The 27,158-nt window shown below is 45.0% G+C and overlaps 2 protein-coding genes across 4 annotated transcripts; both read right to left on the bottom strand.

The window, feature by feature from the left end:
• Positions 1 to 47: 47 nt before the first annotated feature.
• Positions 48 to 18,370, bottom strand: POPDC2 (popeye domain containing 2). 3 transcript variants are annotated; one of them, XM_035141162.2, is made up of 4 exons: positions 17,272 to 18,370; positions 13,599 to 13,707; positions 7,105 to 7,624; positions 48 to 1,955 (listed from the first exon to the last, which is right to left on the bottom strand). In XM_035141162.2, the coding sequence occupies exons 1-3, from the start codon at positions 17,760 to 17,762 to the stop codon at positions 7,142 to 7,144; spliced, it is 1,083 nt and encodes a 360-aa protein (XP_034997053.1). In that variant the 5' UTR covers positions 17,763 to 18,370; the 3' UTR covers positions 48 to 1,955; positions 7,105 to 7,141. The 3 variants fall into 3 exon arrangements, with proteins under 3 accessions (XP_034997053.1, XP_034997054.1, XP_034997055.1); XM_035141163.2 differs by having other exon boundaries at positions 7,109 to 7,624; XM_035141164.2 differs by having other exon boundaries at positions 7,234 to 7,624.
• Positions 18,371 to 22,047: 3,677 nt separating this feature from the next.
• On the bottom strand, positions 22,048 to 26,587 carry LOC118097874 (cytochrome c oxidase copper chaperone). The gene is made up of 3 exons (XM_035141165.2): positions 26,405 to 26,587; positions 25,147 to 25,264; positions 22,048 to 22,389 (listed from the first exon to the last, which is right to left on the bottom strand). The coding sequence occupies exons 1-2, from the start codon at positions 26,548 to 26,550 to the stop codon at positions 25,180 to 25,182; spliced, it is 231 nt and encodes a 76-aa protein (XP_034997056.1). The 5' UTR covers positions 26,551 to 26,587; the 3' UTR covers positions 22,048 to 22,389; positions 25,147 to 25,179.
• Between the last annotated feature and the right edge of the window lie 571 nt (positions 26,588 to 27,158).

Here is a 27,158-nt window from a genome sequence, read left to right as displayed (position 1 = left end):
TATAGGATACAGCTAGTGCTTTTCTTGTAGAAAAAAAATATGCCAGTACTGCGTACCCTCGAGTAGCCTCAGAAAAACAGCACTGAATACAACTACATGATTTAAAACATAACAAGAGGAAGAGGATTGTGTGGTTTATAATTATATATTATATATTCTGTACTGTGGCATACCATCAGGGGGAGAAGCACTGCATTTAGGGTGCCTAAATTGGCAAGGAAAGAAATATTAGGGGTTGTGATAGATAGTCAACAAAAATGTGGTGTCATTGTGTGGTAGCTGTGAAACAAGGCGAATTCTGTGACGCAGTCATTGAAATAAAATTGCCAATATCATAATGCCATTATAAAAATATATGATGTAATCGCACCTGGAATACTGTGTCTAGTTATGGTTGTCTCACCTGGAAAAGGATATAGATCTGGGAAAAGGTTCAAACAAGGGTAACCAAAATGATCGAGGGGCTGGAGCAACTCCCCTATGAGGAGAGGTTGCAATTTGGGGGCCTTTTTAATTTAGAGACATGTAAAGTGGGACATTATGCATGGTGTGGGGAAAGTGGATAGAGAGAGGTTCTTCCCCCTTACTCATAATATTTGGCCTTGGCACCATCCAATGAAGCTGGATGTTGGACAAAATAAAATACTTATTTATGCAGTGCATAGTAAATTTGCTCCCACAAGATGCAATAATGGCTACCACCATGGATGGCCTTAAAAGAGGACTAGGCAGATCCATGCAGGCTAGAGCTATCCATGGCTCCTAGGCATGATGGCTATGTTCTGCCTCCAGTGTTGGAGCCAGCATCCTCCTGAATATCATTTACTGGGAATCACAAGTGGGGATTCCCAGGTCCTGTTTGTGAGCTTCCGAACCCCTATAAGCATCTGTTTAGCCACCATGAGAACAGGATGTTGGACTAAATGTGCTTTTGGCCTGATCCAGTTGAGCAGTTCTTATGTTTACAGCTGCCATAATCCCTGGCCTTTGGCCATGTGAGATCATGTTTCCGGATGCAGCATCTAGAGAGCAGCTTAACTCTCCAATTCTAACTTTATCCTAACAGTTTTCCTCAATGTTCTTGAACTGCCCTGGAGTCACCCTTTTGCTCACATCTGCATTCTGTTCTACACCGAGCCATCTAGTGCCAAACTACCAATTTGTACCCACTGGCAGAGGAAGGGGTGGATGGTGTGTGCGGCCCACCCTGGGTGTCATCCCTGATGGGGAGTGTGTGTGTGACATCACTGCCCCTCCCCCAGGGGACACTTGCTGTGGGCGGAAGCCCCCTGGGACACTTGCTGCTCCCTGTGGGTGGCTAGCCCCACCCCCGGGTGCTAGAGCAGCTAGCTCCGTCTCTGTTTGTACCCCCAGTTGAGGTAAAAGCCACTCTCCTGAAAGAAAGGTCAGTCAGGTATGTAGGTTATGACTTCCTCCTTCCAACCAACGCCGCTTAAATTTCGGTTCCAGCTAGGCAGCATCAACCAGATTGGAAGACATGAAGAAAAGAATAATTCCCTCCTACCATGTTTTGCAATAGAAGACTACTCAACAGCCCCTCAACAGAGAGCAAATTCCATTCACTAGCTGTAGATAGCATTTCCAAGGTGTTTAATGCACCTAACAGCAGAACCATACGGCAAGTGCTCAAGAACACAGACAATCGGAAATAGCCTGGTGCCACTGCAGGTCAACAATCTGTGGGAAGTGTTCCAACATCACACTTCATTCTCATGCATGCACTTCCAAGTGCGCCATGCTGGTGCTGATGCAATACACGTGTCAACACACAAGTAATGAGCACCATTATGATCAACCATGAGTGACCATATGGTGACGTGCGGGTCTTTGAGAGTCCAAACTCTTTCTCTAGAGTTCTGGGGTCTGCGTAGGAGCCAGAGGGGCTCGTCTTTCTGCAGAGGCCTGGCGATTACTCCTCAGGAGGCTTCCAGAAGCTGCAGGACAAAAAGCATATTGTCATTCTCATTAGAAATGTTTATTCACACTGTTACAAGTTTGTGGGTCCCAGAGTTTATGGGTGCAAAACACCCATAATTCCTGGATCTACTAAACGTCGGAGTTTAATCAATGTTTGGAGTATTGAAATGGGCTGCCAGATGCTGGTCAGAATCACTACACGATCTGCAAGTGATCAAATGATCTAAACGCTCTCCTTGGTTCCCCCTTTTAAAAACGATCCTTTTTGGAGCCAGTTTCCTGCCGGATTTCCGGCCAGCCTCTCTAAGATTTGCTTTGACTGAGCTGTGTTTCCGAGCTATGCCCTCTGCCGTCCTAGACGGACGATAAAACAGGATACTGTACAAAGACAGACTCTGTATATGTGGGCAACCACAGATGGAAGACATTTTGCACTTTACTATATTGCCCACTATACATTGGACCCAGGGGGCAACTTCTCACCTTACCGTCTACACAGGAAAGATGTCTCTCCCCAGCAGAGAAGGTCCAATAATAATAATAATAATAATAATAATAATAATAATAATAATAATAATAATATATTATTTATACCCCGCCCATCTGGCTGAGCTTCCCCTGCCACTCTGGGCGGCTTCCAACAAACATTAAAATAAATCAAATATCACAGATTAAAAACTTCCCTAAACAGGGCTGCCTTTAGGTATTTTCTAAATGTCAGGTAGTTGTTTATCTCTCTGACTCTCTGACCTCTCAATGTTTGGAGTATTGAAATGGGCTGCCAGATGCTGGATTGAGCTAAAATACAGGCCAAACCTGTGCTCAGGAAATTGCCTGGGAGAAGAACCATCAAGGAGAACCAAGGAAGGTGATGGTTGAGAGACTCTCTGCCAACCAGCAAATGGGTGAAGCCGCACCCTGAGCTGTGGATAGAGTTGTGATCTGGGGTGTGAAGAAGATGGGAGTATGTTTAACACAGCAAGCTGGAGGGGAGATCAGAGCACAATGTGGGCTAACAGGAGGCTGCAGTAATGGGCAAGATGAGATCCTCTTGGAGTGTAAAGCCAGATGGGTAGGGTATAAATAAAATTGTTGTTGTTGTTGTTGTTGTTGAACCTCTCCATCGTAGGCTCAGGTTGTATATACAGTGGTACCTCGATTTTCGAATGTCTCCATTGATTAACATTTTGGTTTATAAATGCAGAAGTCGCTTCTACGCATGTCCGGAAGTGTGTAGAAGCGACTTCTGGCGCCGCTCTGCCCATTTCCAAAATGTCCGCAGCGCCAGAAGTCACTTCTACGCATGTCCGGAAGTGCGTAGAAGCGACTTCTGGCGCTGCGAACATTTTTGAAATGGGCACAGCGGCATCAGAAGTCGCTTCTATGCATGTCCGGAAGTGCGTAGAAGTGACTTCTGGTGCCACGGCGCTGCTGATCCCGGATTTTTCAATCCAGAACTTGGCACCTATGCTCAGAAGTCGAACATGCCATGCGGCTTCCGCTCAGTGCAAGATCTGGAGGCCTAGCTGTCAGCTGTTGAGTCCTTGCTTTTCAAACGTTTCAGAACTCAAATGGTCTTCCGGAATGGATTGCATTTGAAAACCGAGGTACCACTGTATATGTAAATAAACTATATATCATAAAGACACCACAGTCTCTGCTTGACCCTGGACTCTTGCACCACTCAGAGATTAGGGTGGCATGAAACAGTACCTATGTGTCCAGTTATTATCAAGGAAACCAACAGTTCTGCCAGAACCATGTCTCAAACTACTGGTTCAGAAGGTTTCAATCATTTATGTCGCTGATAATATACCACCCTTTCCCTTCACAAACAGCCCATGTACCTACAGTGAAAGTTTATCATTTTATTGGTACTTTGGAGGTTACTAGAGCTAGGACAAAAGGTGTTAGCGGTTTTGCACCTCTGGTAAAAAACTTCCTAAAGGGGAATCCTATGGCGTATATCCCCATTTGCAAAGATTTGAAGAAGGATTGGCTGTGAAGAGAAGGAGAAACCCTGGGTTGCCTGAAGAAACACACACTAGGAATCTGCACTTGTCTTTCCTTCAACCTCACCCCAAGTGCTGTCTTTGCAGCTGCTGGCTGTTTTAGAGTGTTTAGCAAAGGAGAGTGTGCAATAAATGGCTCACCGGGGGGGTGAAGCCCCAAAGTAATGTTCTGCATGGGCAATGCAATGGGATGCACAAGATGGCTTCTGATGCTATCTTAAAAACCAATATTAGAACAGTAGTATAAAGCAACCAACAGTCAGCACAGAACGAAAAAGCCACAAAAATATTAATAATAACCGACGAAAGCCAGAGTGTAAAACACCGTTAATCAATTGACGCCAAAGACCTCGATAACATCGCAGCAAGACAAACAATTCTGAAAGATAATGTAATTAATGGCACCGGGAGAGAGTGCCATCACATGCATTTAAGAATATATGAAAACTCCTACTGGCCTTCCAAGTCCAGCATCCTATTCTCACAGTGGCCAGCCAGGTGCCTCTAGGACAGCGTTTCTCAACCGCTGTTCTGCGGCACACTAGTGTGCCGTGAGACGCTGGCTGATGTGCCGCGACGTGCAGCGACGAGAAGGGCGATTTGCATTGTCACGTGCCTGGCGGCCGCCAATAACCAGCGCTAACCCGCTGGAAAGGAAGCCGGCCGGGTCACGACGCAGGGCGAGCGCAGCTCTCAACAGCCACCACCACCGGAGGGTGGTTTTAGACAAACTTAAAGAAGCTGGCTGGATGAGCTCAACCTGAAACTTGCTGAGCAAAGGATTGTGCTGGCAGAGAAATCAGCGGCTTGTGAAGCCTTATTACAGGAGATTGTAACCAACACAGCAATTGGCAAGTGTTTCTTACAGTCATAATTATATAGTCAATATAGGGCGGCACAGAGTTAAATTTTTTAACTTTTTTAATGGTGGTGTGCCTCGTGATTTTTTTCATGGATCAAGTGTGCCTTGGCCCAAAAAAGGTTGAGAAACACTGCTCTAGGAAGCCTATAAGCCGAACTTGACTGCAACTGCGGAAACTTGCATTTGGAGGCATACTGCTTTGACAGTGGAAGGTTGCACGAGAGAGCAACCAAGACAATCTTTCTACTAGAACTAGCCTGGAAAGGATCTAAATAAGTGGTATTATTAGGGTCGCCATATCCCCCAAAATGAAAATCCTGACAAAGTTGTTGTCTTCTGGGGCGGCCGGGGCGGGGGGGGGGAGCTTGCCATATGTCTGGGTTTCCCAAGACATTTTGCCAATTTGGATGCCATTCTGCTGCCCAAATCCCAGTCGTATCTGGGAAAATGTATGGCATTCCTAGGTATCATCCAACTGCCCCCCTTGAATGGCCACTTTGTCCAACTATGATGTAAGAGGTCTTAGATGTGTTAAAAATTGGTGGCATCGAATGTGGGCTTCTTTACAAGGGTGACCTTCCTCAATGTTCTATGGTCTCTCTGCTCCCTCTTTCTGTCCATTTTCTGATTGGCTTCATTCCAGGAACATAGCTCTTTTCCTCTTTCAAGAGTTGGTAGCCATCCGGCATCCTTAGGCCCCGCCCATTACGCCAGACTCCCACAACACCTTACAAAACTTTCGCAGCTCACAAGAGCCTTAAAGTGAAACCACCAGGACCTGACAGCTTCCAACTTCTTATTTGATCCATAATATGATGGTTTCAACTCTTTCCAATACACAGATCTTCATCTCATCCTGGAATAGCCACTAGTCAGCCTGAAAATTTGTGTTCTACCCTTAAAAGTCCAGCTCATGAAACTGGCCTGGAAGATCTTTGTATAACTACCCCCTGGAGGCAGGGCTACTCTCTGGAGACTGTCTCAGAGCTTTTCCCGATTCCTTTTTCAGAGACCATTGTCAGACCCTCCAAGCGCCCCTATTTTCCAGGGGTGTCCCTGATTTTGAGAAGCCGTGCCGATTTCTGATTTGATCCTGGAATGTCCCAGTTTTCCTTAGGATGTCCCTATTTTCATTGGAGAAATGTTGGAAGGTATGGAGTTATCCGACCCCCCAAGCCATCTGAAGACAATACTGTATAGGGAGGTTTTAAAAAAACAAAACAAAACATTTTTAAAATGTTTTTATATATGTTAGGAGCTGCCCAGAGTTGCTGGGGCAACCCAGTAAGATATGTAGGGTATAAATAGTAAAATTATCATTATGGAATGGGATGTCCCTATTTTCATCAGATAAATGTTGGAGGATATGCATTGTTATGGTAGGAAATTGAGGAAGGTAGAATATAGAATTTACCCCTCTGACAGGTTAGTCCAGTTAGGGTTATGTGGCTGGGTTATTTATCACCAAAAGCTTCAGGTCCTAATCTGCAGCTTCTTTAACTGGCTTCGAAAGCTAATGCTGAACCCACATATCTACCCTAGCAAGTATAACATCCAGGCAGGCCTGAGGCTCAAACCTCACATTTAAGCTGCTTGGATCGGGGCTACTTGTCAGGGAGGAGGGCTGCACTGAGGAGGAATGGTGGGAGCCTCCCCCTCCCCCTGCTCCTGAATCTTCCTAGAAGCAGGAGGACAGTATAGATTTGGAATAGTGGTTTGCAGAGGGGCATAGTTCAGAAGGCAGAAGCTGGGAAATACTGGATGGGGAACAGCTAGCAGAAGAAACACTAGAAGAGAGAGAGTTAACAGATTCACAGTCTCTGGACAGCATTCACCCCCCTTCTCCAAGGACATGGAGAGCTCAGAAAATGTTAGAACCAAAAAAGCAGAGGTTACAAGCTCAGGTTACAAGACGTAGGAGTGGCTTAGATTAGTAGGGTCAAAGGGGGGGGGAGTAACCCTTAATTGGTAGCACCGCCATTTCTAGGAGCCATGTTCTTTGTTCTCTCACTGTGATTATTAACGATTCTAACTGGTAAGATGCTCCTTTCGTTTGATCTTTTGTTACTGTCATGGGGGAGGAAGCCAATTCCCCAAAGCCTAACTACTTCATGCTGTAAGGAGGACTCAGACTAGCCTTTTGGAGCAAATGAACTATGAGTCTAGATGTGCGTCCTTCACATCCTGCAAGGAAAACCAGCACAATGGTGTGCACAGCATGCTGGACATATCAAACACCACCTCCCAGCACACACAGTTGTGTTTCTTCCTAACGTCACAAAGAGTACTTACTTACACAGGGTGATGTGTGCCCATGTTAGAAGTGCCCTCACTTCATATATTCCCCTTCGCTCAAATAGTCCATAAAGGACCCTGTCAACTCAGCAAAATCTTCCACTACAAGACTGGTAGAATCCTCACCAGACAGGTCACTGTCAGGCCGAGGTCTCCTGAGATGGGCAGGAGGGGCAGGAGGAGACACAGTGCAAGGGGCCGCAGGAGCTGTCTGGACAAAAGTGGGCGAATGGCCCAAAGGCGCTGCTGGACCCTCGCTTTCCTCTGGTTCTTTCTCCACCTCCATGTCGGAAGAGGCAGGTCCCAGGACATGGTAGAGGCTGGGAAGGCGGATGTCAAACCGCAAGCCGAATTTAGCAAAAAACTTTTCATTCAGGGCATATAGTTTCTCTGAGATGTCAAAGCCGAGGAGAACTGAGAAGAGGCGGGCAATATAGCGGTCCTTTGCCAGGAGCAAGTAGAGATCCTTCCTTTGCCAAGTGATGAAGCTACAGTCAGTCTCTGCTGTCAGTGTTACCTGCAGAGGGAAGGAGAGAGGAGAGATGGCTAGCTCAGGCCTTTGTATCTAGTGTAAAAAAAAGTCACCATGCTGTCCGAATTTCTGCTGCAATACTGTCCCCAGCACAAAAATATGTATGAGGGCTCCAGATTAATGAGAGGATGTTTATACTGCTTTTAAATTCAAATATCTTTGGAAAGGAGATTTTGCAGTAAATATGCCTGGGAAAGTTTGTACTGTACTCAGGGGCGTAGCAAGGGGGGGTGATGGGAGCGGTGCGCCCCAGGTTCCACTCTGGGGGGGCGACACTCGGCGCCCCCCCCCATAAGTGAGCATCCATGCCCGTTAAAACGCCTCGCTCGGCAGCTGGCTGCTCGCTCACTTGCTCGGCCGGCACACACTTTGCTTCTTCCTGCTGGGGCGGAGGCAAGGGGCGGGCCAGAGAGGGGCGCCTGCCCCTCACCTCTGCCCCAGCAGGAAAAAGCAAAGCACGTGCCGAGCAGATGAGTGAACAAGCTGCAGAGCGAGGCTATTTAAAAAAACCTCGCTCCACAGCTTGCTCGCGGTTTGCCGGCGGCATGATCCCGCCGGTGCTGGAGCAGCGCCGCCAGCAACCCGCTCCGTAGCACGCTTTGCTTCTTCCTGCTGGGGCGGAGGCTAGGGGCGGGCCAGAGAGGGGCGTCAGTGTGCTGCGTGGCAACGCCCCGCCCCCCGATACACACCCTCGGTGCCGCCCCGGGTGCCGGAGCGGCTTCCTTCGCGCCTGACTGTACTGTAGGAGTGGTTTTGACTATAAAACGCCTTAGTACCTGAAGGATAACCTCGTCTCATATGTATCTACCTGTGCCCCATGATTATCAGCTGAGGCTCTTCTTCAAGTATCCTAACAATCAGATATAAGGGAGATGTTGACACAGAAGAGGACCTTTTTAACAGTGACACACAAATGCACACTACTGTGGAATGTTCTCCCCGAAGAGGCTTACCTGTCATCGACCGTAATGTATTTTTGGTGCCAGGTGAAGTTCTTTTTATTTTCAGAGTCTTTAAAAATTACTTAAAATTATGAAATAGTGGATATTAACATTTTAATCTCTGAATCTCACCGTGATTTTAGGAGATGTTTTGACATCACAAAGATGCTCCCTGCTGCTCTGCAAATAGCTACACAAAAATCCTAAAACCCATAACAAATTATGTTCGAGCAGAGTTCATACATGCAAGTTTCAACCACAGCTTGGTAATTTGTGGCTGAACTGTATGTACAAACTCTGCTCGGACATAATTTCTTACGGTTTTTAGGGTTTTGGGTAGGCGTTTTCTTAGATTCGCAATTATAAGTTGTTTAATTTGTTTATTGGCAATAGAAGTTTGGTGATGAGGCCTCCAATAAATGCAATAAATAACATTTGCCTCCACTGTGTGTGTTATGCTTGCACAGGCGTAAATAAAGCAAATATCGCAAACCACCATAAGGTGCCAATTCTGTCTGATACCCAACAACACTGTTCCTGTATTTACCTGAAATCATTTAAACGAGAGCTGCTTCTTTTGTTTTTACAGGTTTGGGAAAATGTAAAACTCTGGCAAGAGAGAAAAGGTGTCTGTTTCCCCAGACTTTTAAAATGTACACAGGATTTCATTCACTGGAGTGGGTAAATGAGACGCTGGCATGTGGACGATGGCAAGAACTCAGCCACATTACCCTAGAGGCCTCCCTAGGTCCAGGAATCTCCTTGGCCAAGGCCCAAGGAATGGTGGCTTGGGAAGTAGAACATGGACAGGCGACACGGCATGTCCTTGAGTCTCATATTTAATGCTGCTGCCAAGCAAGCAGTTGTTTAGGCCTCCTCACTGAGGGGAGCCAGAATAGGATAGCTTTCCTAAGGGAGGTCTGAAAGACTTCAGGGGATGAGAAACCCATTTTACGAGCAGCATTTTCCAGCCCATTAGAAAACTTGGTGAGTTTATATTGAAGTCATACAATGTTATTCCAATGAAATAAAAATCAGGTTTTTGCTGTTTACTACAAGAAACGCAGTTTCTTGTACAGTAGTAGGGAAAAAGGATGCACTTTTAAGGGAAGCAAGAGGAATGCTACCATGCTTATTTCCTTGATATAGCCTCAGGCTTTAAAAATAATCTAATACTTCAAGGAAATTTCAGGCAGTTTACAAGCTCGAGGGCAAAATTAGAGCTGTGACAAGCTGCCAAACTGTCTCCCCGTTTTTTAAACACACACACACACACACACGTTCATTATGAGCATTAAAATATCCAGACGGGAATGGGTTAAATTGTGTGTGTGTGTGTGTGTGTGTGTGTGTGTGTGTGTGTGTGTGTGTGTAGGGCAGTTTTAAGCATATGCAGCGCCAGGGTGCAAAGATCCGCCCAGCGCCCCACCCCCAGGTTGCCCAGTTGTTGACCTTTTTTTAGTGGGGAGGGACCCCAAAGTTATTGACCTTTTTTAGGGTGGGCCAGAAAGGCATGCACGGCAGAGCCGGAGGGGGTGGGCAAGCAGAGCCCAGTGCAACAACAGTCGAGCCCAAGGTGGTGGCAGTGACTGAGTGAAGCTGGGCGCATCATGTGAGTAGCGTGCGCTGGGCGGGCCTCTCAACAGCCTGCCAATCCTGGCCAGCTGCCTCAGCGCCTCGCTCGCCTGCAGCAGAAGACCTGCAGCATCCCGACAAGCTCTGCTCCGCTCAGCAGCGGTTGTTGGCTCTTCCCAATCCCCGGACTCCAAATCTCGGCCCCGGACTCTTGGCTTGGCGCCCCTGAGAGGCTGGCGCCCGGGTCCCCTGCACCCCTAGCACCTATGGGTCGGATGACCATGTGTGTGTGTGTGTGTGTGTGTGTGTGTGTGACACAACTAAACAAGTTCTTCAGAGCCTCCTGCGACGGACCTCCCCTCGAACTCTCAAATTCCCCCTGTTGTCTTTTATTTCTCTGTGGTGAAGAGCGGGACTCTCTTAAACTCCCTTCTATACCAGACTCTTGAGGTCCGCCTAAAATAGGAATCTCCCCTTTCTCTAGGGGTCTTTCAACAACAAGGGTACACCTATCCAGCTAACGTGGCCAGTTTCAGGCTGGGCTCTGGGTTACTAGGAATAAAGCTCCTTTTGCCTCACGTCCAGGGCTTCCTTTGCCTAGGGGTCCCCCTGTTACTGTTACCTCAGCACACAGGGCAACAATATGGCACTCCTGAGCTTTTTCGTCCCTGCACCCCTCTTTTGGCTGACTCCAGGACCTGACTTATCACCCTGTAAGTCTTAGTGTCCCTTTCTTCGAGTTCACCACCTTTTGAGCCTGCCCGCCTTGCTGGATCAAACAGACGACGATATTTCTTAGCACAATAAGACCTAAGCTTTATTTATTATATAACATAACCTTTTCAGTATTTCATTTGTTTACAGCTTACCTTCCAAGTCCCGGACTGCAGAATCCGGGACCGGCAGCCGTGTGACACTGGAAGTTGCATCGACGTAACTTCCGGTGTCGCTTTGCCCTTCTATGGGCACCAAAAATGGCCGCTGCCGGCTTCGAAAGTCGCTTGTACGCATGTCAGGAAGTGCGTCGGCGCAACTTCCGGTGTTGCTCCGCCCATCTATGGGCACCAAAAATGGCCGCCGCCGACACCGGAAGTCGCGTCTATGCACTTCCGGACATGCATAGATGCGACTTTTGAAGCCGGCGGTGGCCATTTTGGTGCCCATAGAAGGGCAAATCGGAAAGAAACAAATAGCCGCCGGCAGGAGATAATAATGGAGAAAAACGGGAGACGAAGTGATACGGGGGACCACCGGGAAAAGGTAAGTAAAAACGGGGGTTTCCCGGGGAAAATGGGGTACTTGGCAGCTATGGTTTACAGTATGCTTTCTTCATTCAGATGTATAACTGTAATTCCTACTTGTCCCTACCTAACCACCACTATCCTGGCCCCACACCCTCTGCTTCCAGTCACTACTCTCCCCCGCCCTCTCCTCCTGACCAACTGCGGCTGCTGCCTCCTTTTAAAGAGCGGAATGTCCCGCCTCTCTGCAGCCAACTGTCACTCTAACGGAGTGAGTGTAACTTAACTCTTAACATCCTGGAGAACTTCCTAAACCAGACCAATCCGTCACACCTCCCATGCATGGCTGTTTTTTAAATTTAAAAAGGAAAAAGGAAATTGAGGAAATATAACGTATGCCACTTTTTAGTTTCGGCGGCAATAAAACAGTACAGAACGTACGAAAGAAGTATGATATCTGCGATGTTGAGCCAATGAATTTGGAAAAAGGCAAGCATCAAAGAACATTGCAGTCTATGCCTTCACAGACAGCTAAGACTTGAAGCATCCTGGACAGGGCCCAAATTTGCCACCTCCTCTCTTCCTAAAACTGTGCACCATATCTTATCTATATTCCCCCTTAACTTTTGTAGCACAGCTATTCCATGAAGACATTCGCCTCTGAGGCAGCTGCTGGGCACTCCATACAGGAATGGATATTTGAGATTTTTCCACAGCTTGTCACTGTGCGTTCTATTTTAAAGCTTCCTCTGCAGGGCATCGCAGTCCCATTGAGTATAGTGAACAATCCATTTATCAGCCCAGACGACAAAACTTTTACCGTGTCACAGATCCTGACTCTGAATTCTTAAAAGGATCTCAGACACAGTGCGGCACCATTCATTCCAAACATTTATGCAGGAATTGTACTTGGGCGATTTGGAGAGAGGTTACGGAGTGTTTTACAATCATTTTTTGATAGAGCAATCTTATGGTGTGTGGAGTTGTCTAGTGTTAAAAATACTGTGACATGGATGTCCCATAATAATGAAGACCTTGATCCCAAAGTCAGCTTTCCTCTGGAATGTCACGGCCATTTCAAACATATACAGCTAGTCTTAAGAGAATTTAAAGGCAAGTTGAACCCAGGAGACCTCAGCTTTGAATCCCGACACTTGGGCTTCACCTATCTCCAGTTGCTTTTGGTGAGATCCAAACAGCTATTTTAACCATCCCCAGTTTGGATTTTCACCTTTCTTTTGTTTAACGGCAGATCTCCATATATCATCACAGACACTGCTTTTGAAAGTCTCCTTGCTTTCAAAGTACAGTCGTACCTCAGCTCCTGAATGCGTTGGGAGTCCAACATTCCAGCTCCCGAATGATCGAAAACTGGAAGTGAGTGTTCCAGTTTTCGAATGTTATTTTGGAAACCGAACGTCTAACGGGGATTCCGTGGCATCCGATTGGCTGCAGGAGCTTTCTGCAGCCAATCAGAAGCAGCGCTTTGGTTTCCAAACGTTTCAGAAGTCGAACAGACCTCCGGAATGGATTCTGTTCGATTTCCGAGGTACGACTTGTATGCAGCTTGCTATGTGGCATCAGTGGAGGAGAGGTTGGATTACTAAGAAACATAAGCGCAAAGGTTTATTGAGTGCATGAAATGACTAGAGCAGTTCTTTGGACCCCAGCCTCTATTATTACCTCAAGGAACTAAACAACTACGGTCAAACCTCAGCTCCTGAACAGCTCCATTTTCGAACGATTCGGCTCCCGAATGCTGAAAACCCGAATGCTGAAAACATTTCTTGGAAGCCGAACATCCGACACGGCTTCTGCTGAGTGCAGGAAGATTTTGCAACCAATCAGAAGCTGTGATTCAGTTGTCAAACGTTTCGGAAGCCGAACGGGCTTCTGGGACGGATTACGTTTGACAACCGAGGTTTGACTGTATCTGACTTTTATATGGCATCTGAAGGCAGCCCTGAATAGGGAAGTTTTTAATGTTTGATGTCTTACTGTGTTTTAATTTGTTGAAGTTGCCCAGAGTGGCTGAGGCAATCCAGTCAGATGGGGGGCATGTAAATAAGTTGTTCTTGTTGTTATATGATTCTGACCAAGAAAGTAAACAAACAATCAAACACCACCACACACAACACACACAATCTCAAAAAACCCCAAAGATGCACAAAACTACCAGGCAATTGTGTTCTGTGAGGTTACCTGAAATGTTCCCTCTTCAGAAGGGGGCAGTGATTCCCACTCAGGGGAATCCAGGAATTGATATGGGAAGACATAATGTAGAAATTGTCCATCCTGGCTTACTATAACCCTAATTGGGGCAGGGGGAAGGAAAAAGACATATTTTAAAGCAGATTAATTTTTTAAAAAAATTATTCCCAGAGTTTATACAATGCATTATAATACCTGCCCCCACCCCAAGGTGGATCACAACAGAAATTACTCTTACGCCACTGGCCTCGCATCTGACGGTAGGGGCACCTGGAAAACGGTCTGGCAGGTATATGTGGGAGCAGCTAGGTGGTCCTCATGCTGTTGTGCAAACATTCTTTAAAAATATGTATTTATTTATTGCATTCACATCCCACCTTTCCATTAAGGCAGTCAAGGCAGTTTAGAATATAAAATATTAACCTATCATAACAAATGCATACCCTCCAACACTTCTCCAATGAAAATAGGGACATCCTATGCAATAATAATAATAATAGTAATAATAATAATAATAATAATAATAATAATAATAATAATAATAATTTTACTATTTATACCCCACCCATCTGACTGGGTTGCTCCAGCCACTTTGGGCGGCTTCCAACGTATATAAAAACATAACAAAACATTAAACATTATATTAAAAAAAACTTCCCTATACAGGGTTGCCTTCAGATGTCTTCTAAAGTTTGCATAGTTACATATCTCCTTGGCTCAGGGGCCGGAAAACTCCATACCCTCCAACATTTCTCCAATGGAAATAGGGACGTCCTGGTACAAGATATTATCAGGCCAACTTCAGGAGCTGATAGGCATTTGGTTCATGGCCTGAGTTTCTCTGGCCATTTAAGACCATACGCGTCTTAAATAGCTCCGGAGTGGCTCAGTGGGGTGAGGGTGCCCCGACATGTCTCTCAGGGTTGTAAAAGCAGAAAGAGATGGCAAAGAGCTTCAAAAGAACCACTCCAAACGGAGCGAATGCTTTTCGACATGAGTTGCGCAGCAAAATATCACTTGATAAAGAAAGGAATTGAAATCTGGTTTGCATAAAACTCCAAAAAAGGCCAAAAGAAACCCCAGGAGGCCTATTATAAGCAGCACATGTCTACAGCACAGGATAGACAGCGATATTTTGCATCAGCGAACAGGCAGAGGAGAGCCTCTGTTGCAGTAGCTCAAGTTCCGCTAGGCAATTGCATCATTATCACCATCATTATTTAATACAGTATCGTCTATATACAGGACATTTTACAAGATTAAAGGCTGCATTGAGAATTGTGTGATAATGGCAATTACTATTCTATACAGGTAAAACTCGGAAAATTAGAACATCGTCGAAAAGTGCATTTATTTCAGTAATGCAACTTATTTTTTTTATTTTTATTTTTATTTTTACAAATGCTTTCTTTTGGAAATTCCACAGTAAGAAAACAAATAGTTACAATAATACAAAAATAAACATCACTTTACATTTCATTAATTACATTCCATTTATAACGACAAATAATTACAATGACACCAAATAAAGGCTTGACATATCTTGCTTTGCATGTCATGCATCTATCTCATATCTTGGTTTCACCTTTCAAGTTGCATTACTGAAATAAATGCACTTTTCAACGATATTCTAATTTTCCAAGTTTCACCTGTATTATTCTATATTTATACACCCCCTTTCCCTCCTGATGGGACAGTATGGTCTTTGGTGCAAAAACTGGCTATGGACTCTTCATTTCTGATTATCTAAGCAAGTTTCAGGCTCTATACCAAGAAACATGTCTCTATTTTGTTTTTGTTGTTGTTGGGAGCTTTTGATGGGATACAAAAGCAGGAAGAGAATGGAACTATAGCTCAGTGGCCAGTACAGATTGCAAATCCCCTTCCCACCCATTGTACGGCCATCTTTAATTCCTCCAGGTTGTGACAACTGCAAAAGAGTCTCCAAATTCTGCATCACAGCATAAACTAAAAAAAAGTCAACAAGTCAAGCAAACCAGGTAAAACCTGGCCCACGGTAGAAATATTTTTTTCTTTTTTTAATGTAAAATTCCAGACCCCTTGACTGTGGAACACTTCAGACTTAACCAACATATGACAATGAAGAAAAGAACGAAATAGTTACAACCTAGTTAACTGTTCCCCACCATACAAACAAACCCTGAACCAACCTTCAGCTGCCACATTTAAAGCTTGTATTATTATTTTTTAGCCCTTTCGGAAGGGGAAGCATCATTGTTGTTTGCCAGCTGCTTTATCTGCTTTGTCAGGTAACCTTACCTGAAAACGAGGATTCACTTCCGAGGAGCCATGACTTTAATTTTACAGTACACCTATCTCCCTAAATGCTGAGGGCCAAATTACATTACTGCAGAGCCATGTGCAACTTTAGCTCAACAGCCACTTCTCTACTGCAACGCATCCTCAGGAGGAGACAATTTGCAACAGAAAAGCATCGTGGATTGGGTTCTTAAGCCCTCGCTCTCCTTCCCCTTTTCCCATGGATGTCCATGTTTAGAAGGTAAAAAAAAGGTAAAGCTGGGATGCACAACTTCAGCATAAAAGCTGGGACTTCAGACCCTCCAAGTGTCCCTATTTTCCAGGGACAGTCCCGGATTTAGAGAAGCTGTCCCTGTTTCTGATTTGATCCCAGAATGTCCTGCTTTTCCTTAGAATGTCCCTATTTCCATCGGAGAAATGCTGGAGGGTACGGAGTTATGTGACCCTCCCTGAGCCAAGGAGATAAGTAACTATACAACCTTTAGAAGACATCTGAAGGCATAGGGAAGTTTTTAAGTGTTTACTTTTTTATTGCGTTTTTTACATATGTTGGAATCTGCCCAGAGTGGCTGGGGCAACCCAATCAGAAAGGCAGAGTATGAATAATAAAATTATTATTATGGAATAAAGGTAAAGGTAAAGGGGCCCCTGACCATCAGGTCCAGTCGTGTCCGACTCTGGGGTTGCGGCGCTCATCTCGCTCTATAGGCCGAGGAAGCCGTGTTTGTCATGTGGCCAGGTCATGTGGCCAGCATGACAAAGCTGCTTCTGGCGAACCAGAGCAGCGCACAGAAACGCTGTTTACCTTCCCGCCGGAGTGGTCCCTATTTATCTACTTGCACCTTAATGTGCTTTCGAACTGCTAGGTGGGCAGGAGCTGGGACCGAGCAACGGGAGCTCACCCCGATGCAGGGATTCGAACCGCCGACCTTCTGATCAGCAAGCCCTAGACTCTGTGGTTTAACCCACAGCGCCACCTGGCTCCCGTATTATTATGGAATAGGACGTCCCTATTTTCTTTGGATAAATGTTGGAGGGTATGGGATGGAATGCTTCTTCATACAAACACACAAAAGGAGCCCTCCATAAAGAAAACTAAACGTCAGAGAGGAAGTTATAACCTAGTCTTCTCAATGTGATACAAGGTCTTTTTGAAAAAAATGACAAAAACTCCATCACATGAGTTGAGTTCTCAAATGCAGAGTAAAGTGATACAGCCGAGACAAAGGTTTTACCATCTGTGTGAGAACTCAGCCAGAAGAAACTCAGAGTATGCATGGGTTTGTTTCCTTTTCATGCCACTCCATCTATTTTTCAAAAGCACCAGTTGGGTCAATTTTCTAATGCCAAGAAAAAAATATTGTCAGGGTAAGTTGAGGCCTACCTGCCAGACAACAAGAATGACAGACGATCAATTGACGTCTTGCCCTCCACAGCATAGGTCTGGTCTTTGGCCAGTGGCAAAACCTGTTCCTCGCAACACTTGACAATTTCTTTGTAGACCTGAGGTGGCACTTGCAGAGGCTGGCACACTTGCTTGTAGAGCATGTCGAATTCTTCAGGGAGGGCGTGTTGACGGAGTTGGTAAACTAGGTGAGCCAACTGAAGCAAACAGGTCAGAACTAAGAGCATGTTCCAAGTGAAGATGTCTAGTCCACAAGCATCTAGCCAGCCCCAGAGCACATCACAGAAGAAGCCAATGGCCAATAAGGCAAAGATGAAGATGGAGCCAACCGTTCCACTTCCTCCCATGAATCCCAGGAGGAGGAAGAAACCAGCAAGGTGATACATTGGTCCTTCCATAGAGTGCTTCCATCCCTCACATAAAATTGGGTAGAAAACAATCCGATCCAAGAGGGTGCTGTTTGAACTCATTTTCTTTGTCTCCTAACCTCTGCACCAATATGTCTTGAAAAATTATACTGGAGAACTTGTAAAACCAGTTCCTAGAACTGGAGCTGAACAGTACCGGTAGTGATGTCTTAGAGGAACATTGTCAAAATTATTAATGTGTTTGCACCAAAAAAACCCCAGCAACCCCTTCCCACGAAGTGGAAGACCCAAATGTGGTTTGCAGGAGTCCAGTATCATACCAATCGGCTGCACCAACTTGCAAAAGCACCAGAAATTCAATCTCGAAGGAAGCGACGCCTTTCAGTTTGATAACTCCTTGGAAAAAGAGCTGGGGAGAGTTGCCTGCGGCTTCCTCCTTGCCGGCCGTGTGAGAAAATGAAAATAGACTCGGTGAAAGAGCAGCAGCCAGGGCAAAAGGGGCGGGGAAGGGAGAAGCAGAGGGTACTTGTGTTTAATTTGGAATGTATAGCACCCTGCCATGGAAGGAAGAGCAACCCCGAATAGATAACCATGTTTGGAATTGAAATCCAAGAAGCAAAGGCTGAGAGGCGAAGAGAGGCCAGCCAGGCGTTTGCCACTTAACATAACCCAGAGAACTAGATTACACATAGTATTGTCTGTTCCCAGAGGTTGCTTGGAGGAACAAATTCCGTCTCATATCACAAGGTGGGGGGAGAGATTTCCTCTATCATGAATTGCAAGCCACAGAAAACAAGATAAGGTAGGATTTTAGGAAGGGGTGTGTGTGTTGGCTGTAGACCACAGTATCCAAAGGAAGTGGCGACAGCTGGGATTTTATAAAATTAGACAGAAGCTGTGGATCAGAGTCTGGTTGAACAAGCTGCAATATTCTGAGGCTGCAAATTTTATAAATGATTCAGACAGAAGACTAGAGTGGTCAACGAAGGAAGTTTGCTTGACCTTTAACAGTGATCTATCAAAAGAACAGCTGCTTTGTGTTCCCATTTCTTGCTTGGTGTTCCCTAGAACTACTTCCCTCCAGTGGTGGAACGCTTTGATTCCTATTTTTCAGCCACTAGAATGACACAACAGACATTCCAGGCAGTGGAGCAGACTGTCCACTTTTAAAATTATGCTACTGATCTTAAAGCCACCATTGTGCTGGGTCTGACTGCAGAGAAAGGGAGTACGGCAGAGCTTTCCAAATTTGTGTTGTGACATTTTAGTGTGTCGGCTTTAGTGTGTCGCGAGAATGCTCCCGGCGCTCCTCCCGGGGCTGGAAATGGGTATTTTAACCAACTGAAACATGTCTAATAAGTGTGTCGCTGACATAAAAAGTTTGGAAAACTCTGGGAGTACAGGGGGTCTGAGGGGCACAAGCGTTCCTGTCTTTCTCAGTGAGATAGGAAGACCATGTTGACAGCTGAGCTGCTATCACAAAGCAATGTCAGACAAGCCTTACCTTACATTATCAATATACCAGTAGTTTTTCTGAGCAGGAATGTGAGCAGATTTACTGTGTTTCTCCGAAAATAAGACACCGTCTTATATTTATTTTTCCTCCAAAAAACACACTATGGCTTATTTTCAGGGGATGTCTTATTTTTGCCGTGGCCGGCATTGCTGCTGCGCCTATCACTATGTCTTATTTTTGGGGTATGGCTGATATTCCTTGAATGCTTAAAAATCCTGCTACGTCTTATTTTGGAGAAACAGGGTATGTGTAAATACTGCATTGGGCAGGCAGGGGGGGGGAACTGAAGGAGATGGAATTTATTCCATTCAAAATGGAGTAAAATATAGTCTTTTCCCTTTGTTTCAGAATAGAGTGATCCCCAAGAAAACAGAAGCTAGCCGTCGTACTATAAGGCATTTTCATTTAGGATTTTATGTGAAGTGGAAAGAACTATCAGGCAACAAGGAACCCAAGATTAAGATGGTATTCAGACTTCAAATCACCCTATAAAACTCGCAGAGTAAAACTTATCTCACACATCTGAGCAGATTAACAGTGTGGTATACTTCACATTTTTCTTGGCTTCCTTGAAAAAAATTGGCAGTATGCAATGATTGGAGTTTTAAGAGTTTGAAATGCAAAACAATGTCCTAAAGAAATTATGGTTGGAGCACACCTTAAAAGATAATCGTTGTGTGTCACCGAATAGAACACCATATAGAACATATCAGTTTGACCCTTTCATCAAGAGGGACAAGAGACACCTTACACCAGGCATCCCCAAACTGCGGCCCTCCAGATGTTTTGGCCTACAACTCCCATGATCCCTAGCTAACAGGACCAGTGGTCGGGGAAGATGGGAATTGTAGTCCAAAACATCTGGAGGGCCAAAGTTTGGGGATGCCTGCCTTATACACTGCAATATAACATGTCCTTGCAGATTAAGTTATCCAAAGGTTTGGGTGCAAAGATCTCAATCTTCTCAGAACATCTGAAGTGTGTTTAATCTTGCATGGCCTCCTTGGGAACAGGTATGTAGGGCCCAATTCAAAGTGCTAGTGCTGACCAATGAAGCCTGACATGACTCAAGACAATACCTGAAGGACAAACCTCTTCCCACACGAACCGACCCAGACCCTGCACTTCTCATCCGAGGCTCTTCTCTGTGTCCCCCTCCCTGACATAGCTGTCAAGTTTTCTCTTTTCTTGCGATGAAGCCTATTCAGCATAAGGGAATTTCCCTTCAAAAAGGGGAGAACTTGACAGCTATGCCCCCCGAGAGATTTGGAGGGTGACATGAGAACAGGCCTTTTTTGTGGTGGCTCTCTCTAGAGAGGCTCGTCTGGTGCCATCATTACATGTCTTTAGGCTCCAGGCAAACATTTGTCCTTATCCAAGCCTTCAGCCATTAAATATTCTATGGCCTGTTAAATGTGTGGGGTGGGTGGATGGAACTGTTGTTTTGTTATTATGGCGTGTATTACGTTGTCATTTTTATGATGCATAAATTAGGTTTTTAATGTTGTACACCATCCCGGGATCTTTGGACAAAGGGAAGCATCAAACAAATAGGGTCAAATCGGAGTCCTGAACTTGAAACACAGAATGGGGTCCTGAATGTGCACACCAACGAACAGAATGCCAGGCAAAAAAGTTAAACCAAAAAAATTACTTGCTCACTCAATCCTTAATAAATATAAACTTAAAATAAATATAAGATGGTCCTAATAATTTATTCTAATTTCAGAATTTAGGATTTCCATACATAAGGCCTTTGTGTAAGAGTTAGAAATTCTAATCTATTACCATCCTTCAAGGTAAAATACTAGTGGAGAATACAGAAAACACATCAGAATGCAGAAGTCAACAGTTGTATCTAGTGCTTTTTTCTGGGGGGGATGCAGGGGTATGCATACCCCTAAATTTTTTGTGAATCTTTGCACTTTTGTCCATTTACTGCATTATTTACACTGGTTGTATCCAGTCTGAGCAAAAAACAGTTTTCCTCCTACAGGTTGGGTACCAGATTTTTAGTGAAACACTCCCTACTGATTTTTAACGCCCATGCACAATCCCAAAAGTTGTTGTTCCTGAGGGACCCTCTAGAATACAGTAATAGGATAGGACAAGGACACTGCAAAGGGGAGGGGAGGTGGGGAGAGAGAGCAATAAAAATCTGGCGCCTCAACTTGTAGGAGCACATTTTGCTAAAGCAACACTGCCAGCGGATGTGACTCCACAGACAACTGGACTCCCATCGTGTAGCTGCTCTCAGTTAAGGAGAAAAAACAAGGGTTACAGTGAGCTAATCCCGATTCAGTAATATTGAGTAGACTAGTATTCTCTGAAATTTACAAGAACTGGGATGTCTTCAAGCATCTTTTTTCTGTTTTACATGCATCAGAGTCTGAAGGTGTCAGAGGCAGCTTTCATATTTTTTTATTTATTAACAAAATAATTCCATCTACAAACTTTACACAGGCCAGGACCTGTCCTGCACTTGAATATAAGGTCACTTGGAAAGCTTTGCATGTTACTCTGGAAGCCCTGAGAGAAAGATTAAATACAAATCTAACAAATAAAAGAAAAACAAACAAACCCAGCTTCCCCGCCCAACTACTTGGTTGACATTTGTGCAGCTTTGCTATGGATTTACTACAGCAGCCCCTTCTCAAGAGAGGTAAGTTACACAATGCTGGAAGCCATGAATTGTTATTTTTCACACACAAAATATTATTGTGTCCATCTACCAAGCTGGGTAGCCATGCAGCCTACATACAGCAAATCTACAAATTGATTTTGACCTCTACTGAAAAAGGAGCTTGGCAGATTGCAATGGAAACTCGAGTGCGTGCACACATACTTGCCCAATCCAACAGGATCTCTGAATTCAGCCAACTTTTGTTTTTATTGATTTAGCATATTTAATTCCAGTGAATACACGGGAGGGTGGGGACATAGCTTTCCAGATACAACTGCATCATACAGGAGCCAGTTTTGTTGTGCTCAAATGAGAATGTTAAAACGTTTGAGAATCTCTCGTATCACTTAGCCAGGATCCAGCAGGGGAAGAAGACTAACTCAACACACTCCTCTGATTTTAGAATCCATTGCATTTCCCCCCCAATAAATTAATCTTCTGACACATAACTTTTTTTAAAAAACACACACCCGTGTTCAAGCAGCCATGAAGAGTAAAGTCCCCAAACTAGTATTTCAACAGCAAATCACCTAGAGGGAAAAGAGAGAGAAAATCCAATAAGAAGCAGTTTTAGCTATATAGCTCATCTATTAGCAATGATGTTCCTCTAACACTTATGTTGGAAAGTTAGCTGTGAAAGCACTACCTGCAAGTAAAACATACCAAGGATTATGCCTTATTTGTAGTTATTTTATGTCTACCATCATCACCACTAGCCACCACCACAGAACTAGTGGTTTTACTTAATTAACCAAAGTGACTTTGAAAACTTACTGCATTTGGAAGGTTAACACAATGGACTATATACTACAAACTTTCGACAGAATGTTTGTACCCAAAGCATACCTAGCAGAAGCCTATCCAAGGAAGGAGATTCTGCAACCTGTTCCAGTGCTAAATTTCTCTTACATTTAACAAAACCTACCTCCTGGCAAGTTACAAAACTAAAAATATCAGTCATCCAACACTTGCTTTTGTCAGGCATACAAAGTAGACACATTGGCATTTTTGCCCAACAATTTTTAAGGGTGTTTGGTAAAGTATATTCACAGTACTTATGAAAGGCTCTCTCATCATGTTTTGATGTTCAAACAATAATCTTAACACACACACAAAGTTTATTTACTCTAAACTTCCCGTTTTTAATTCTTTACAAGCCTAAATCTGCAAGGGCAAGTTTACTATGTTAAAAGGTATTATCATGGTAATGACCACTTGTTTGTTTTATTATTACACTAGCTGGCCCTGCCACGCATTGCTGTGAGTCAGTATGCTAAATGGAGCCTCAGAGTCCCCCTTCAGACCCCCCTCACCTTCAGAGCCCCCCTGTTTTACACGTGTTATGTTTAAACAGGCGTATCCCTGTGACTCTCTCCCCCCCCCCGTTTCGACCCATTACCTATCCCGCCCCCTCTTCTCCCCCCCCCCCGACTCATCCCTGTGATTGGGCTCACCCTGTACTGACACCATGACCTATCCGGCCCCATCCCCCCAGCCCCCACCCAGGCAAGCCCTCCCCTCCCCTCGGCCTAGTCTTGAAAGCGGCCTAGTCTGCATAGCCGAGCTGAGATAAAGTGGAGAGTAAAGCTTTTCTACCTTAGGTGTAGTACCAGCGTAGCTGTTGCTAGAGGGCACTGTTGCGGAATCTCTCTGCCCTCTATTTCCCAGCTTCCCCGGCTGTGTGATTTGAGGGTTCCAAATGACCAAGTTTTGGGGGTTTTATGTTGTGGAGGTGTCACATCTATCTTCCCAATGGGCATGGTGTTACTCAGACAAGCGGTTTTGGCGAAAGGTAAACGCACATGCGCAGGCCGCTTTTACATTTTTATATATATAGATTCATATACCAAACCCAAAGAGCTGAAGGTGACACAAACACTTCTTCCCCCTCTCCATTTTATCCTCACAAGTCGGATAGTTGTTTATTTCCTTTACATCTGGTGAGAGGGTGTTCCACAGGGCAGGTGCCACTATCGAGAAGGCCCTCTGCCTGGTTCCCTGTAACCTCACTTCTCACAGTGAGGGAACCGCCAGAAGGCCCTCAGGGCTGGACCTCAGTGTCCAGGCTGAACAATGGGGGTGGAGACGCTCCTTCAGGTATACTGGACCCTGTATCATTGCCAGTAGTCAGAGCAACTTGTTCTAAGTTTATTTAATTGTATATATTATCACAATTCATTCCTGAGTGTAGTATATATAATCTTTTCCTGAACCCTAAATAGCACGGCAGACAAAACAGTATTTATATGGCATTCCTACATTGACAATATTACATGTTGTTACAGAGTTGCTCCAGAGAAGTGGGAAGTTATATTCATGATCTTTTTAATGTTTTTACACGATGGACATATGGCACTGTTAGAAAATGTGGGGACAGAGGAAAGCAATGAAAATGGTAGCTGTGCACTCCTGCTGCAGTCGCAGAACAAAGTTCTGAGACTCCATAAAACTTTTTTAAAAAAGCAGTGTCACAATACATTACAAAATTTAAAGGGGGAGTAGACCTACAGACAGGAGAAGACAGGAGTTCCTGGCGTGCTCTGGTCCATTGGGTCACGAAGAGTCAGACATGACTAAACGACTAAACAATGACAGACCTACAGAAGTGTTCTAGATATCACAAGCTCTAACCAACTGATGTCCTTGACATCACACAACATGTACGTTTGCGAGCAAAGTTCAAAGTGTTGGTGCTGACCTTGAAAGCCCTAAATGGCCTCGGCCCCAGTATACCTGAAGGAGCATCTCCACCCCCAACATTCTGCCGGACACTGAGGTCCAGTGCCAAGGGCCTTCGGGCAGTTCCCTCAGTGCAAGAAGCAAAATTACAGGGAACGAGGCAGAGGGCCTTCTCGGTAGTGGCACCCACCCTGTGGAACAGCCTCCCACCAGATGTCAAAGAGAAAATCAACTACCAGACTTTTAGAAGACATCTGAAGGCAGCCCTGTTTAGGGAAGCTTTTAATGTTTAACAGACTATTGTATTTTAATATTTTGTTGGAAGCCGCCCAGAGTGGCTGGAGAAACCCAGCCAGATGGGTGGGGTATAAATAATAAATTATTATTATTATAACAACCTCTATCTTCCACACAACAGTCACAATGTAGTGGTAATGTTTTCTGGGAAAGAACGGCAAATCCACAAACCAAGGTTGAATTAAGTAGGTTGAGTTCTGGAGAGTTGCAATTCACCCCACAGGGGTTAATGTAGCAGTGTTACCTTGACAGCTACCAGCATGCATTTCCCCCTGAAAAAAGGCACTGTTGCAAGAGGACATCAGTTTTACCTTCCAAACATTCAGATATATGCTTCATCTTGTTCATATCTTAAAACCCAAGGCTCTCATGCACTCCTTGTGGGCCTCAATAAGAGCACCACAGTGTTCTTCTCCTTTTTCGATGATGCTGCAAGACAAAATTTCACAATCAAGCAATTTCACAAATTAGGTAGCTGACTTGATCAGTGCAGCCTGTAGGTGTGTCATGTGAATGCTCCCCGCGCTCCACCCAGGGCTGGAAAGGTTAGTTTTGTCAGTTTCCATTTCTTAGCGCAGAAAGTATTGATTTGATGTGTCGAGATCTTTCCTATTCTACTTAATTCAAGAGGGTTCTGGAAGCTTCTCTGTGTGAAAGAAACAAGCAGAAGATTCATAATTGGATTATTCCTTCAGAAAAGCTGAGTACAGCTGGCTTAAAGTGATTCTGTTACCTCTTCTGTCAAGGCCATGCTTACTATAAAAGTACAGTAGGACCAGAAGGAGCCTGGGTTTCACTTTCTCTATCTGTTTTCCTTCTGGTGTGGTATTCTGTACATAGTATGCTTAGTGTTAAGGTTTAGACTTGTTACAAGTTATTGTAAGTTTAAGTTAAGTCTGCCGCAACTGGATTTCTTATGGACAGTGCCAATCCTGAATGCATTGGATTTGTGACCATGATGCTCATTTGCCTTAAGTAGCAGTAAAGCTCTGCTGGATGAAATATTAATTGCCTCTGGCCTATTTTTTGGGAATCCTGCAACGTGTTTTAAGTTTTTACTCTGCTAACTATACATTGGAATCTGCTCTGGATCAATACCGAGTAGAATTTTGCTAGTAAAGTTTGCTAGTGAAACCGAATTACCGTGTCGTGAAACGAAGCGTGTCTAGAAAAGTGTTTCACCGACATGAAAAGTTTGGAAAGCTCTGCGCCCTCTGGGTCCCTTCCAACTCTGCAATTCTACGATTCTAACACCAACGCACTAACGCACAGGGCAAGTCCACACAACAGAAAAGGAGGAAGTTGATAGGAGGCTGCCATTTTCAGCAGTGGCTCAGCTTGCTTCTGCTAACTTAGCACACCACGTGTGTTATTATCCAGAAGCCCAAACGCATTTTTGGAGGATGAGAGCTACAGATCTCCTATGTGGTGCACGGTCACCCGTTGCCCCAGAAGCAGGAGTGCACTGATGGTAAAGGATTCTTTTCAGCAACAGAATCCAAGATTATTCTTCCAAGGGCCAGGTTTAAGAGATTTAAGTGAAGACCCCTTCCGGCCCCAATTACCCACCAGGCATCGCGCTCCCGCTTCGTCTCCGGGCAGGCACAGCACGGCTTGAGGGAAGGCGGCGGCTTCTGCTCGGCCGCCGCCGCGGGGGATTTGAGACCCGGGGTGTCGCGGGACGCCAGGGTCGACATGGCTTCCGAGTCGCGCATGCGCAAAAATACGCACGCACGCACGCACCTGCGCCTGGTGTCCTTCCCACAGAAGAGGAACTTCCCTTCTCGGCGTTCTCCGCCTCTTCCGCCACACTTTGCTCGCCATTTGACGCCGAGCGATGGGGGCGGGGTGTGTATGTGGTGTCGGTGGGTGTGCGCGTGCGCGCCCGCAACAGAGCGGACAAAAACTGTCCTGAAATGGTAGGGGTGGAAAGACATAGCTTCTTTAACTGCACGAGGGTCTATTTCAGCAAAAAAACAAAACAAAAAACAAAAAAACACGACAGCACAATCGTACATCACCGCCTTGGTTTGCAGTTTGGCCAAAGGCGGGGTGGCGAGGAGATAGAAATAGGCTGAGCCAGGCAGCCATTAGTCTTCAACCTTTTCAGGATCACATCCCGCATTTAATATTGCAACTGCAATAAGGGTTTTATTTTTTTACCCACCCGCCGCGTTTATGCCAACTTTTACTTTTTTTAAAGAGTGGCCATGTCACGCAGGAATAAAAAAGTATCACGCTCAAAAAAATAAAAATAAAAAATAAGGATAAAAGAAGGCAGTTGAAGGGGCAACAATTTCAGCGACAAGCGGAGTTTGTTTTG

Source organism: Zootoca vivipara, chromosome 16 (genome assembly GCF_963506605.1).
Source record: "Zootoca vivipara chromosome 16, rZooViv1.1, whole genome shotgun sequence".
Taxonomy (NCBI): Eukaryota; Metazoa; Chordata; class Lepidosauria; order Squamata; family Lacertidae; genus Zootoca; species Zootoca vivipara.
Note: the sequence above shows the minus strand (reverse complement) of the source record. Positions and strands in the feature narration are given on the sequence as shown.

Bases quoted from the DNA above. Each gene is read 5' to 3' on its own strand.
- POPDC2 (XM_035141162.2), bottom strand. From the start codon at position 17,762: ATGAGTTCAAACAGCACCCTCTTGGATCGGATTGTTTTCTACCCAATT. The intron at 13,708-17,271 runs GTAGGCCTCAAC...TGCCCCAATTAG, and splicing joins TCATTCTTGTTGTCTGGCAG to GGTTATAGTAAGCCAGGATG. The intron at 7,625-13,598 runs GTAACCTCACAG...TTCCCTCTGCAG, and splicing joins CTGAAGAGGGAACATTTCAG to GTAACACTGACAGCAGAGAC.
- LOC118097874 (XM_035141165.2), bottom strand. From the start codon at position 26,550: ATGCGCGACTCGGAAGCCATGTCGACCCTGGCGTCCCGCGACACCCCG. The intron at 25,265-26,404 runs GTGGGTAATTGG...TTTGTCTTGCAG, and splicing joins AAGCGGGAGCGCGATGCCTG to CATCATCGAAAAAGGAGAAG.